General features: G+C 43.3%; 4 protein-coding genes across 4 annotated transcripts; 1 reads left to right on the top strand and 3 right to left on the bottom strand.

The window, feature by feature from the left end:
- Positions 1-8: 8 nt before the first annotated feature.
- V1518DRAFT_429961 (uncharacterized protein) lies at positions 9-223 on the bottom strand (the record flags this gene model as incomplete). The annotated part of the gene is made up of 1 exon (XM_066906157.1): positions 9-223. A coding segment is annotated over one exon (215 nt), but the record flags the coding sequence as incomplete, so codon positions are not given.
- Positions 224-1,566: 1,343 nt separating this feature from the next.
- Positions 1,567-2,338, bottom strand: V1518DRAFT_439453 (uncharacterized protein; the record flags this gene model as incomplete). The annotated part of the gene is made up of 3 exons (XM_066906399.1): positions 1,567-1,827; positions 1,980-2,262; positions 2,286-2,338. 3 exons carry the CDS (start codon positions 2,336-2,338, stop codon positions 1,567-1,569), a joined length of 597 nt encoding a protein of 198 aa, XP_066757038.1.
- A 2,222-nt stretch (positions 2,339-4,560) lies between these two features.
- On the bottom strand, positions 4,561-6,432 carry V1518DRAFT_423666 (iron permease FTR1). Its single transcript, XM_066905746.1, has one exon. The coding sequence runs from the start codon at positions 6,001-6,003 to the stop codon at positions 4,897-4,899; it is 1,107 nt and encodes a 368-aa protein (XP_066757037.1). The 5' UTR covers positions 6,004-6,432; the 3' UTR covers positions 4,561-4,896.
- A 1,523-nt stretch (positions 6,433-7,955) lies between these two features.
- Positions 7,956-9,821, top strand: V1518DRAFT_378501 (Cupredoxin; the record flags this gene model as incomplete). The annotated part of the gene is made up of 1 exon (XM_066901610.1): positions 7,956-9,821. One exon carries the CDS (start codon positions 7,956-7,958, stop codon positions 9,819-9,821), a length of 1,866 nt encoding a protein of 621 aa, XP_066757036.1.
- Positions 9,822-12,598: the final 2,777 nt, after the last annotated feature.

Below are 12,598 nucleotides of genomic sequence, written 5' to 3'. Positions count from 1 at the left end.
ATACAGGCTCAAGTTGCGCAACAGCGGGAACACGGCGGTGAACTGTCATATTGCCAGAGTGAACGATAACAGTAGAGACAGCGGAAAGAAGAACGTAGTCGTCGCTAACGTGGCTGCTCTTCCATTTGTTGTGTCTGCCGTCGCGGCGGGCGTCAGCACCATACGGCATGTGCACAAGCAGCGCGGTAAGCACAGCCGCTACATGCAACAATGTGAGCCTCATAGTGACAATCACCGATATGAACAGCGAGATAGAACGGCATTGACGGCAGCGTAACACAAAGCTGAAAACGTACGCGATGATTTAGGGGGCGTTCAAATGAACCTTATTTAGTGGCGATCGTGCGGCATAAACGCTTGCCTGTGTCACGAAGACGTCCAACATCACGATTCATTGGAGCAGGGGATGGACGTCTTAGGTACACAAGAGAGATACTAGATACCTGCATAACATAAGAATGAAAAGAACAGAGGAATGATAATAATAGCAGGAGAATTTAGTGGACGCCCGACCGATCAAGCCCCAACATTAGGGTCTACACGCCCTGAAGCACACAACTTGTCGCTAAACTGCGATGATGCGTCTACATTCGATTGCACTTTCTGGTCAGTCATTCTAGATTACCCATCTCTGTGACACAGACTCTGTCAAACAATCAGAATATGAGAGCGACTTGTGGCTGCGATCTTGGAACGGTGTTCAAGCTGACAAAGCTAAACCATCTGAGTTCATGGTTCCCCCGACTGCGGTTTGCAAAAATGCATAAACTTCCAATGCCCATACGTATGCTCTACCAAACATACACAACTGTATAAGCAACAGGGCTACCTTCTAGGAATCCATATTATTCATTAGAGCCGCCATTGGGAAAGAAGGTGGTCTGGACAACTTGGAGTTCGAGCTGGCAAGGAAAATTACCCGCACTCCTGTTCTGAGAGGATGGACTCTCGGACTGCAGACTTGTTGGCTTGCTCTGCCGGCCACAGCATTCAAGTTCAGAGACGGCAATCTCTAGTCTGGAGTGTATACATAGACAACAACATGAACTGTTACGAAAGATGGTACACAGCGATGCCAAAATGGCAGAGCCAGAAGTACAACTGTGGTAACAATCTCGGAACTTGGTTATTTGGACAGGCTGTGCTGGAGGATGGCAAGATGCCGGACTTAGATAGCTGTCCCCGGATTGCGCTTACTAAGAATATACATGTGCCTTTGGAAGAAGACGTCAGATCTGATGACGAATATACAGATGCAAGACTCAAACGGGGAATGTGTTCTTCAATGTGAAAGCACTGATGAGCCATTGGTGGCCGGAACTCATCGAGTGAGCACTGCTGAAGTTAGACTGTGGCCAGCTCAAACAGAATCAGACAGAATAAACAATGGTGGTAATCGACGGCCCCGGTATAAAGCTTAACATTAATAACTTCTACTGTTTGTCGACTCGCTACATATGATTCGAATCCGCTCTGCACTCGCGTTCACACAAGCGAGGCTCAAGAACACTGCTGAACTGTAGACAAGATATGGATTCACATCGGTGAATTCACGACCATGTAATTTTACTCAAATTTAAAATCCTTGAAATCACCTGCGATAGACAGCTTCAGCTTCTTGTAATAGCTCGGAACACCGCTCAAGTAGTTCAGCGACTCGAACCTTTTGCCGGGAATGTTTGCACCCATGAAGAACGATGTCATGCCGTTCAACAGACTCTTGTCAGCCATGTCGCCAATCTCCTCTGTATATTTCACTTCAGACTCATGAGTAGGCTGCATTCTAGTGTAGTTATGCTCTTTGCAGTAAACGATGGCGCTGTTGATCTAGTCGCACTCGAGTTGGCAGCAACTGGCCCCATTGCAAAATGTTGTTGGCGACTGCGGTCCATACACAAAGAACATATTTGAAAAGCCGTTGCTTATGAGGCTCAAGTTGGAATAGATGCCATCACCCCAGTACTCCTTCAATGTCACACCTTAGTGCCCATAGTATCAATCTGAGTCAAGCCGCCAGAAATCGCATCGAAACCAATAGCGAACACAGTTATATCAAGCTCAATTTCACACTTAGACGTTTTGATGCCTTTTTTCGTAATCTGAATAATCTTCTCCTCGTTGACATCAATGAGGTTTACGTTTGGCTGATTCAAAACCTCGTAGTATCTCATCTCAAGCGACGTGCGGTGTCCAGACTTCTTGATGCGCTGGAGTATCTTCTCTTTCTCTCTCCAAAAGTGATATGCATATTTATTGGCATCTCTATCGGTAACGATGTCATAAACGCTACCGAGAATATAATGAAACCTGAGATTGATGCACTTTTCAAAATGCGCATTTCTCTCCGCTTCAGTCACGTTCAATGCAGATCGTAGATCGCTGGTATAAGAAAATACAGAATGAGGGTGGGAAAGCTCTTATAAATATCTAGACAAGTAGGCTTCTTGAGATTCTGAAATTTGTGGACTCGATCTCGGGGTTATTGTCAAAGGTGAACGAAAGAGAATGCTCAGAACTTTTTGGTAAATTTGGAAATAATTTTCATGCAGATTCGAACGCAGAGCAGTTGAAAACTGCTCTGTATTTATCACGTCCGAGAAAAAATACTTGTGACCTATGAAACGACTTGTCTGTACCGCGAAGTAACCGAGAAGGTCGTATTGCCACATTTTCAAATCATCGGAAGAGTTGGAGTCTCTCAGCAAGGTGATCAGAGTCTGAACAATAGCAGTCGTTGGATACGTTTGTCTGATCTCTGCCATCGTCATTCAGGGCAGCATTATCGAGGAATGTCAATTTGTATTAGGCTGATTATGCTGGGGGTGTGATTTAGTATTATTCACCAACCCCTTTGGTATTATGTTGAACGCGAATACGAGAGCCTGCTTGGGATCTACGAAGAAGCTGATTGTCATATGTGGCTTGTTCGTCCTATTTTGCTTTAGTTTAGCGACTTTGATTTGTTTTTAGGTAACAAATTATATCTAATTCGACCTCTTCAAGCATATCAATGGTTGCGGCTCGTCGCATTGTATCAAAGAGAATCTAGTTCTCGTGCTTCTACACAATCTCATCGGCCCTGGAAAATGCTAGCGGTCCCAAGTAAATAGTGCATGCCTGCATATAAACAAGAAGTTGAAGAATCAGAGCTGTGCGCCATTTTTCATTTGTGGTGACATTGAGAGTAAGGTCGTTGTCGATGCTATTTGCGTCGGTCGGTAGAAGAAGTGCTCTGTTAGATCCACGAAGACTGCGTCGTTAAACGTGAGGAAGAGGACGCTGTAGAGATACTCTAGGGTCTAGATCCTACTCACGATTGTTGCACGCGAAGCAGTATTATGCTACAACGAAGAGCAAGGAGAATACGAGAAGCGAATTTGGCCGCATGAGCTGACCAGTGCATTGAGCTCATATCCCCAAACTGCGATTCTACTGACAGACAATACAAAATAATACACAATGACCTGCCATTCTTGGTCACGACGGACACGGCCGCGAGAAGACACGCCGTGGTGTGTATTGTAGTACTGGTGATAGATTGGGTGGTGAATGAGTTCTTCATTCCGTGCTATCAGCTGAATGTTCTCCGAGAATGAAATTTTCATCCGCTCTGACATGTTTAATTTCGTTCAGCCCTCTGTCCTACCATCCTGACATCAGGCTCTCGTTCTATCAATTATTGTCAGATGGTCTATAAGCGAATTTTCTTCATACACCAGTGCAATATTCCATTCCAACATACTTCCGTCCTTCAGTCTCTGTATCCAACCAGACTTGCATCGAGCGCTAGAGTTGGTGCGATCTTACGATTCTCATCGATCGTCGTATCCATCGTTACCAGTTTCTACGTTGTTCAGTATTATGTCGTAACTAGCATACTTTTTGTGTTCGATATTAATCCTTGATCCTCATGATTACGTAGTTTCCCAATCGTCCTTGTGTGGCCTCGCTTCTTAAAATTGTCGTTGCTTTCTGTTGTCATAAATTCCTCAAGTCACTGCATTTTTCACCTCTTCTATTACTCTGATTTATAATCTCGAATTTAATGGTGACTGTTCGCACTTTTTCTAGTTCGATTGGCCGTTCTTGAACGCACTCATCAATAATTATCGGCATTGGCGTTGTTATCATTTGCGTTCCCCTATTCATCTCTTGCCGTGAAGTCTTTACCTCTGAGTTCATGATCAACATGTCCTACATCTACGTGCTTGGCATCTTCAATCTCTGTATATGGTAAAATACTACTGACTAAATTTGCATTTTTCTTCTCTCTGCTTCTGAATTGTATCCTTCTCATGGCTAATTCTACTTTCAAACTCTCTGCTCTCTGTCTGCTAACAATAGTTATTATGTTGCAATATTGTATCGCTCATTTCATGGATATCTTAATATTAACAGAGATTACAATTTGTGTATCAGTAGCTGCTTTATCATGCGCCACTCCCGCTATTCAAATGCGGAATGCGGTTCTGCATAAGTCACAAAAATTTCTCAGTAACCACCTTGGTTAGACATATAACGTTCTCGCTGCATTTGGTTTCACTTTGTAGCTTTTTTTTTTAACATTTTATTATTGTTCCACATCTCCAATTTTTAATATACATGCATTATGTCTTGATTTTTTAGTACTTCATGCTTAGTGTTAACCATGGATACGACACTTAACGAAATTAAAATACTTAGCCAGAATGGCAAAACTTAAAGAAAGCAGAATACATAAATCTAACAAGTAACCTCGGACACACTCAAGGTGGTTCCGGCCATTTCTACAATATTTCACATACTGAATTGATATCAGACTGTCCAAAATTCTCAATCGAGCAGCATAGCAAGCATCCCCGCCTTCGATATAAAACGATTTGTATCCATATCCTGCAGACAATGTATTTCGATTTCTTAGAATTCTCCAAAGTGCTCGGCTTGTACTTGATCTGCAAGCTCGTCGACATCAAGGTTGTGTGCATCTATACGCTTCTTTGCCCATCCCTTTAGACCCGGTACTTTAGACGCCAAGGTGAGCCCAGCTTTGGCTCCTGGAAGATAACCGGTCTTCTCCTCATACATCAAGAAGAACACGCACACGGTAATGAAGAGCCAGTAAATGTTGTATGAAATGACAGAGCCATATGTGGCAGAATTTTCCCAACCAAGAATTGCGTTAAACACATCCCAACCGTTAGATGTTTCTGGGTTGCAGCAGTTGACATGAAAGACACTCTGAAGAATATTGTACGAACCATTACCATCGCCAACTTCGGCCACATCACTACCTACCTTCTCGGAAAATACGTAATACTGGAAGGACCAGAGAGACTTGGAGAACATGCCGGCTGCGATAAGGTACAAAATACTTGTGCAGAAGATAAGGAATATTTGAATCGACATGACATTACCGCCACGGTATAAAAAGAATCCCACGATAAGAGCAGCAATTAATCCAGTAATGACGGGGATGGGGAAAGCAGTGGCTGGGTAGGTGAGCGACACACCACCAGTGAACACCACAGCTTCAACACCTTCACGCATAGTTGTAATAAGTGGCAAAATAAACATAACATTCCGGCGACCCCAATGTCGAAGATAACCGCGCATACCAGCTTCTTTGAAAGACTTCTTACTCACGAGAGCAAGCGCAATTTTGACTCTCCATTTCTCACGGATCTTGTTGATGCGTAGTAAAGCCAGACCCATACCGGTGATAATAATGGTAGCAATAAGGTAAAAAATACCTTCCCATAAATCTTCTGCTTCAGACCAAATATCTTTCTTTAAGCTATAGAAGGCGCCGATGAAGCCTCCACCGATAATTAGACAGATCACAATACCAGTAATTGAACCGAACCAGACCTGTTTAACCAGTCGTTTATAAATTTTTTGATCCTGGTCAGGCCCTCCCAGAACCTGCTTGAGGAAGGAGAGAAGCACAGAGATGACGATAATAGCCTCCAGACACTCTCGAAAGACGATGAAAAACACTTGCACGGCAAATACGTCCTTGGCCATAATGATAATACAACTTTAGTTGTAAGCAAACGAGAACTAATGCGATATTCTAGCCGGGAATTTGCAATTGAGCCTCTGCTTCTGACGATATAGTTAATCGATAATGCAATTTCAAGAAGATGAAGTATCCGAAAGCACGCTGAGTGGTGAGTCGAAGGCAGAAAACTAAGCAAATGAAATGGAGAAAATACCCAGAGTGAAGTACAGTACGGTAATTTTAAAACGGCACACACACAAGTTAGATAAGGGCGCAATGGATCCAAAGAAATTTGTAAGCTGCAATAGCGAGGAGACAGAGTTATAGCAGTAGGCAAATGCCCTAGGCCTGATCTGTGCTGTCAGTCAACGACGGCTGGACCATTCGACGCTCTCATGAGCCGAGAACGGACTTTTGGTTTTGTCTCTCTCAAAAAATTCGTCATAAAATTTATCTGATGATCTTTGGCTCGTGCGAAGGCGATATATCACTCAATTAATATTGCCACCGACACTCCGACATTGACTTTGAGACAAACCTGACTCGCTAGTTATTTCCTTAAAAGTTAAATTGTATTACTCTGCACCATTAGACAAGAATACCAATGCAAATATTAGTGGTATTTTCCATTGTACTGTATGAAGAATAGCTTCACAGCGGCTGAAAATATGTATTCATTATTTACTGTCAAGATGGCAACTGGGAAAGGACCAACGTGACGAGAGCTAAAATATATTAGATGTCTGATATTTACAGCGATCGGATGTGAGCGCAGAGATAACCACATAGTGAACCTAAGATCTAGCGCGGTTAAACGGGTAGTGATTAACATGGCTAGGCTGTCTTAAGGTTTCAGTTTTTTGAATTCTATTCCAACGAAACTATAAATCTGCGCCGCCGTTCCACAAGCAACGGACATACTTATATTGGCCCATCTTGGCAAGGGTCCAACTTGGCATCGCATTGGCACGCCAAGCTCGATGTAGTCCTTGGCATAGACAAATAATACAAGCTGACGATGAGCCCTGTTGCGGAGTATGGCGATCAACTCTCAATTCAAGAGTTCTCAACGTTGAAGTTGGATGTGGACGTTACAAGGGGGTTTCCGAAAGTAACTTTTGGCCGATTCTATGAGGCATTTAATGCCGACAAATTTTTTCGTGAATATTTCCCGCATTTCGGCTGGACATTGGGTCTAGAACGACAGACTGAAAGTGACAAGTTTTTAAAGAATTTGTTTAACCTCATAGCCAATTTGCCAGCAAATTTTTATACTTGAAAATTCTAGAGTGACCTGTTGATTTCAAATGTTTTCTTTCCGTTCTTGATCTCGCCTTATTTATCTGCGATTGCGCGACTGTTGCAGTACTTGCTGTTACCTATACCTACGGCGACAATACATGCATATAGAATATATTATCAATGGCGAGCTTGCTGTACAAATAGCAGTTATTCGGACGCACTGCATAACTAACTCTGCAAAATGCGTCACAAGATCTAAACACAAATTTATCAAATATCCCTCCGCCTTGGCTGGTGGGCTCTAGCGGTAAACTTGAGTCATGATGAGATTTGTTCTAGCTCGTCGCAAATGTTTGAGGCAAATATTTCATGCAATGTATCCGAATCTGATGCAGTCCCAACCGTTATTCTCTGGAAAGTTACTTTAATTTTTTAATCTCCTGATAAGCTGTATTAGTACGTCTGTGCAGAAATGATTATCTGATCCTACTGCATCTCGGCCAGACCCGGTCTGGTTCTACTTTGCTGTGTTCTACCCACAAAGCCCACGTTGTTCCTCTCATTGTTCCTCTCTTCTTCTTGTACTCCGTCCCGTATTTTCATTGCTTTCCTTTCCTATTTTCTTCCGTGTCACTATATATCGCTATTACCTCTAGGAGCTGTATCAACGCTTACGAACGCGGAGTTTGGTTTATTTTGTTTTGGCTGCAGTCTATCTTATTTCTACATTATGATGAGGTGGCTACTTATATCCGTTATGGCCACGGCGGTCACGGTCGCCGCTAAAACGGTGACTTACGACTTCAATGCTACCTGGGTCAAGGCGAATCCCGACGGACTTCAAGAGCGCGAAGTTATTGGTATCAATGGTGTATGGCCACTTCCTATCATTGAGGTAGACAAGGGCGATCGGTTGGTCGTTAACTTCTACAATGGTTTGGGTGATACAAGTTCTTCTATTCACTTTCACGGCATGTTCCAGAATACAACTAATCACATGGATGGTCCATCTATGGTTACTCAATGTCCCGTCCCACCTGGTTCTTCCTTTACCTATAATTTTACTGTGGACCAAAACGGTACTTATTGGTATCATTGTCACACTGATTACTGCTATCCGGATGGATACCGTCAGGCGTTGCTCGTTCATGACAAGGACGCGTATTTTACTGATGAATATGAGGACGAATTCGTTTTTACTATGAGTGATTGGTACCACGACTTATCAAAGGCTGTTTTGAGCAAAGAATTCATGTCAGTATATAACCCTACCGGTGCAGAACCTATTCCAGACTCATTCCTTGTCAACGATGCCGTCAGCGCGAACTTCTCGGTGACAGCCGGAAAAAAGTACCTTATTCATCTCATCAACATATCCGCATTTGTGGCTCAATATTTCTATATCGAAAATATGAATTTCACGATTGTTGAAGTTGATGGTGTCTATGTGGAACCTGCGGTAGCCGACACTCTGTATCTTGCTGTGGCGCAAAGATACTCGATCTTGGTAACCGCACCTAATTCGACGGATGTTAATCCAGTTATGGTTATGGTAGCTGATGCCGACTTACTTGACACTATTCCTTCTAGCCTGCAATTGAATGTTAGCAGCTGGCTAGTAGTAAATGAAGATGTCGACCTGCTACAAGCCGATATCACAGTTGCGGTATGCGATGACCTAGTTCCCTATGACGACTTTTACCTTGTGCCTGCAGATGGCGTTGGTTTATATGAGAATCCGGATGTTACCATCAATGTCACAGTTTACATGATTGACTTGATGACCGGTGCTAATTACGCTTTCCTGAACAATATTACTTACACTGCGCCAGTCGTACCTTCGCTGTATACTGCACTATCGGCCGGAGTATACAATAGCACTGCAACTGTCTACGGCGAGTACACACATCCAGTTGTCTTGGAGCATAACCAAGTTGTTGAACTTATTGTCAACAATGACGACACCGGTACTCATCCTTTCCATTTACATGGTCACAACTTCCAAATTATCGACAGAGCCCCAGGATATGGAGCAGACTTTTATGATTATAATGATTTAGCTGCCGGTGTCCAGTATGATCCCGACGACCACTCGTCATTCCCATCGGTTCCTGTGCGGCGTGATGTGGCGGTACTCCCTGCCCAGGGCTACATGGTCCTGCGTTTCGTTGCTGATAATCCAGGTGTCTGGATTTTCCATTGTCACATCGATTGGCATCTAGCGTCCGGTCTGGCTATGATCTTTATTGAGGCACCTGAGTTAATTGCATCGAGAATGGAACCTATTCCGGACGATCATTATGCGGCATGTGCGGCTGGTTCGGTGTCTTATACTGGAAATGCTGCTGGAAATACAGAGGATTACTTGGATCTCAAGGGCCAGCCAGAGCAGCCAGGTTGGATTCCCCAGGGCTTCACGAAACGTGGAGAGGTTGCCATGGCGTTTTCTGTACTTTCCGCTATTATTGGAATTGCTTCTCTTACTGTGTATGGTTTGTCAGATCTCAAGCACAAACCACCAACTGAAATTGCAGGATCTCAAATAGTTGATACAGAAGATAAGGCCGTCTCCAATGATGTTATGCCTGAGTCAGAGTGACATTGAGAGCATTTGTGAAGAGTTCTCTATCGCATATTAATTTTGTGTGTACTATTGATTTTCGAATACTTGATTTATATTCTCTCAGTTCTTAATCCAAAGTTTTTAGTGTGAGAATGTAATTATTTAGTCCAGATGTGTAACTAACTTAGTGACGAACTAATCCTAAGCAAATAATTGTGTAAATATATTTGACATAAGTTTTGACTGTTTTAACATGAAAACTTCCTAGATTCTGGCCCAACTGTTGAAATCATAATGTAAAACTGTGCTCCAATATGAGCGGCTGCTTAGTTTGGTGGTTGATTTGGCTATAGAAGAGGTTCTCGTCTCAAGCCACTTAAGCTAGAGAGAGACGCAGATTTGGCCAACTCAACTTGATTTTAAAGAACATATATGAATTTTTTAGGCCACTGGAATACTCATCCAGCGGTGATGGCGACCTTTTTGATTTATAAACTGAAGACGGAATAAATTCACCGGTTGAACGGGCTTGAGTTGAAGTAAGACATGAGAGTCAGCTCACGAGACCTATCGTACGACTTTTTTTTACTCACTCGCCGTCGCTTGCCCACAAATCCACTCCACTTCCATTGAGTTCGAAAAAATAACCGCTGATGCTGGATTATTGGATTATCATCGAGAAACAGTTCAATTATGGGAATAACTATCGTTGTCTTCCATCCTCGGAACATCGGAGAGTGGATCGTGGTGATATGTAACTTGGAACATCATATGTGATAAAATTAAATATCCACGCACACATAAATGCAGAATTATTATAAAACCCTATTTTACCCTTGACAGATGTTCATATAACACGCAAACTAGAACTCACAGTAAGACATCCGCAATATCTGGACTTAACCGTGAGGTGCAATACATGCTCATCGCGTTTCTGTATGTGTTTATGTGAGTATGCTGACCCTGTGGAGGCTGCGGCTGCTGAAGCCCCGTTCTGTACCCAAGTTAGGATGTGTCGGAATTATGATTATTGGCTACACTAATATCAATAGCCGCGAAAGATATCCAATACCTAGACGAGTTACAATGGATTTTCTCTGGATAGCCATATATGGGTTCGATGTTTCTATTACTTGCACTGGCCGATATACCATCTAATCAGACGTGTGTGTGTAAGGCCAACTATAATCTTGGCCGCAGATCATTAGATTTTGCAAACGAAACTGCAAAGCACTCTCTACACTTAATTGTCTCGGCATTATCTGATCGGGATTCATCGATGCAGATTACCCTTGGTCCTGCTGGTGAGAGTCTACCATTCTCGGTATAACAATTGGATAGTCGCTTACGGCATTTCAGACCAATAATCGAAAAATTCTCGATTTCTGTGTAAATTTAGAAAGTAAAATTCATCCCAAACCTAAGAATTAGGAATATTAAATTAGAAAATCCGAACCAATCTCTCAATGAAACGGTCGTGAATCTGTCGATCGAAAGTCCGATCTTCGTCGACCGAATGCGACGACAATGAATCACTAAGTCGTAGACCGGGCAATTATCTTCTCTGCATTATGCAATGTATTCACTAAAATTCGTAATTTTATATGGTTCAGTTGTTCGAAGTTTAGAGTATCTGCAACTATCATTCCTGTAACAGATTCCAGCACAGCAGTTTCAGGCAGGCAATTCAAATGTCCCCTAATCCTGAAATTCAGGAAATCCTTGTTCAGCTCACGCAGTGCATCTTTGATTTTGCGCAGTGAGGATAAGAAAATTTTTCGCTACAAGTCATGTTTGCAAGAGACTCATAGACATATGGAGTTATTGATTTTCTCGAGCCAGATGAGACGCGGAGCGAAGTATGAGAGCTAGAGGTGACGTGTACTCCAAAGCAACCACCCCCCACCCCCGAGGGGCGCCGGCAACTTGACTTTCAAGAGCAACCACCGCGCACGGACGACAATTATATTCGATAGATGACCCGACCGAAGGCAACTTTTGAATCTGCGTGTACAACATAGAGATTCTTGCTTTCTACAAGTGCGCTCGAGTGTCGAGTTACTCACCTGCGTCGTCGCAGCCTATATCGACACGCACAGCGCCGCCGCGGTTAAATCGCTGGTTTTTAGCTTCGGTCCCAAGTACTACAACATCGTCATCTTAGTACTTTTCCTCTTCCTCATGTGCTGCTATCCTGGCGAAGAGCTAGCTCGCCAAGATTTTGAAGTTTACTGTTTCTCCAACAGAAGGCCAGAGAGCACGCGACTCATGAACCTTTTGCGTATTATAGTTCCGGTCAAGATGACAGCTCTTCACTTAATGACTATTGAAGCCATTGAAGACAAGGCGGCGTGAATATGTGCGCAGCCCATCCAGTACGTCCAAACCGGAGTTAAGCGGAAAATGCCGGCTGAAAGACCTGAAAGGACTGCGAAGCAAGCATTGTCCACGTCGAGGTTAGGGCAGCGGCCATGGCTCAGGCTGCTCGGCGTGTCACAAACTTAAGCAGCTGCATGTTAGGGCTTTGGCAGGGCATGATCGCGGCCGGCGCTTTGGAAAATAAGAATTGATTTTGGGAAGGTATCACCTTCACGATCACAGCGTCCAGCTCTTAGTGTGTATAATACGCTTGAGGCGAATTAAACGCGAGTATTCACCTATATCATGCAACAATGTGCGCGCAATACCTAAAATCTGAAGTCTCTGTAAATTATAGCATGGACTTTACATGCCTCCATATCCGGTCGTCCAGTGTCTCGTCGTTGAGGCATAGTGCGAATATGGCCAATGATTCTGGTGATAATAATGATCAC

This window comes from Limtongia smithiae, assembly GCF_038497785.1.
Source record: "Limtongia smithiae strain NRRL Y-17922 unplaced genomic scaffold V1518scaffold_18, whole genome shotgun sequence".
Taxonomy (NCBI): Eukaryota; Fungi; Ascomycota; class Lipomycetes; order Lipomycetales; family Lipomycetaceae; genus Limtongia; species Limtongia smithiae.
This window is presented reverse-complemented; position numbering and strand designations above follow the sequence as displayed.

Coding starts and splice junctions, on each gene's coding strand:
- V1518DRAFT_423666 (XM_066905746.1), bottom strand. CDS start 6,003: ATGGCCAAGGACGTATTTGCCGTGCAAGTGTTTTTCATCGTCTTTCGA.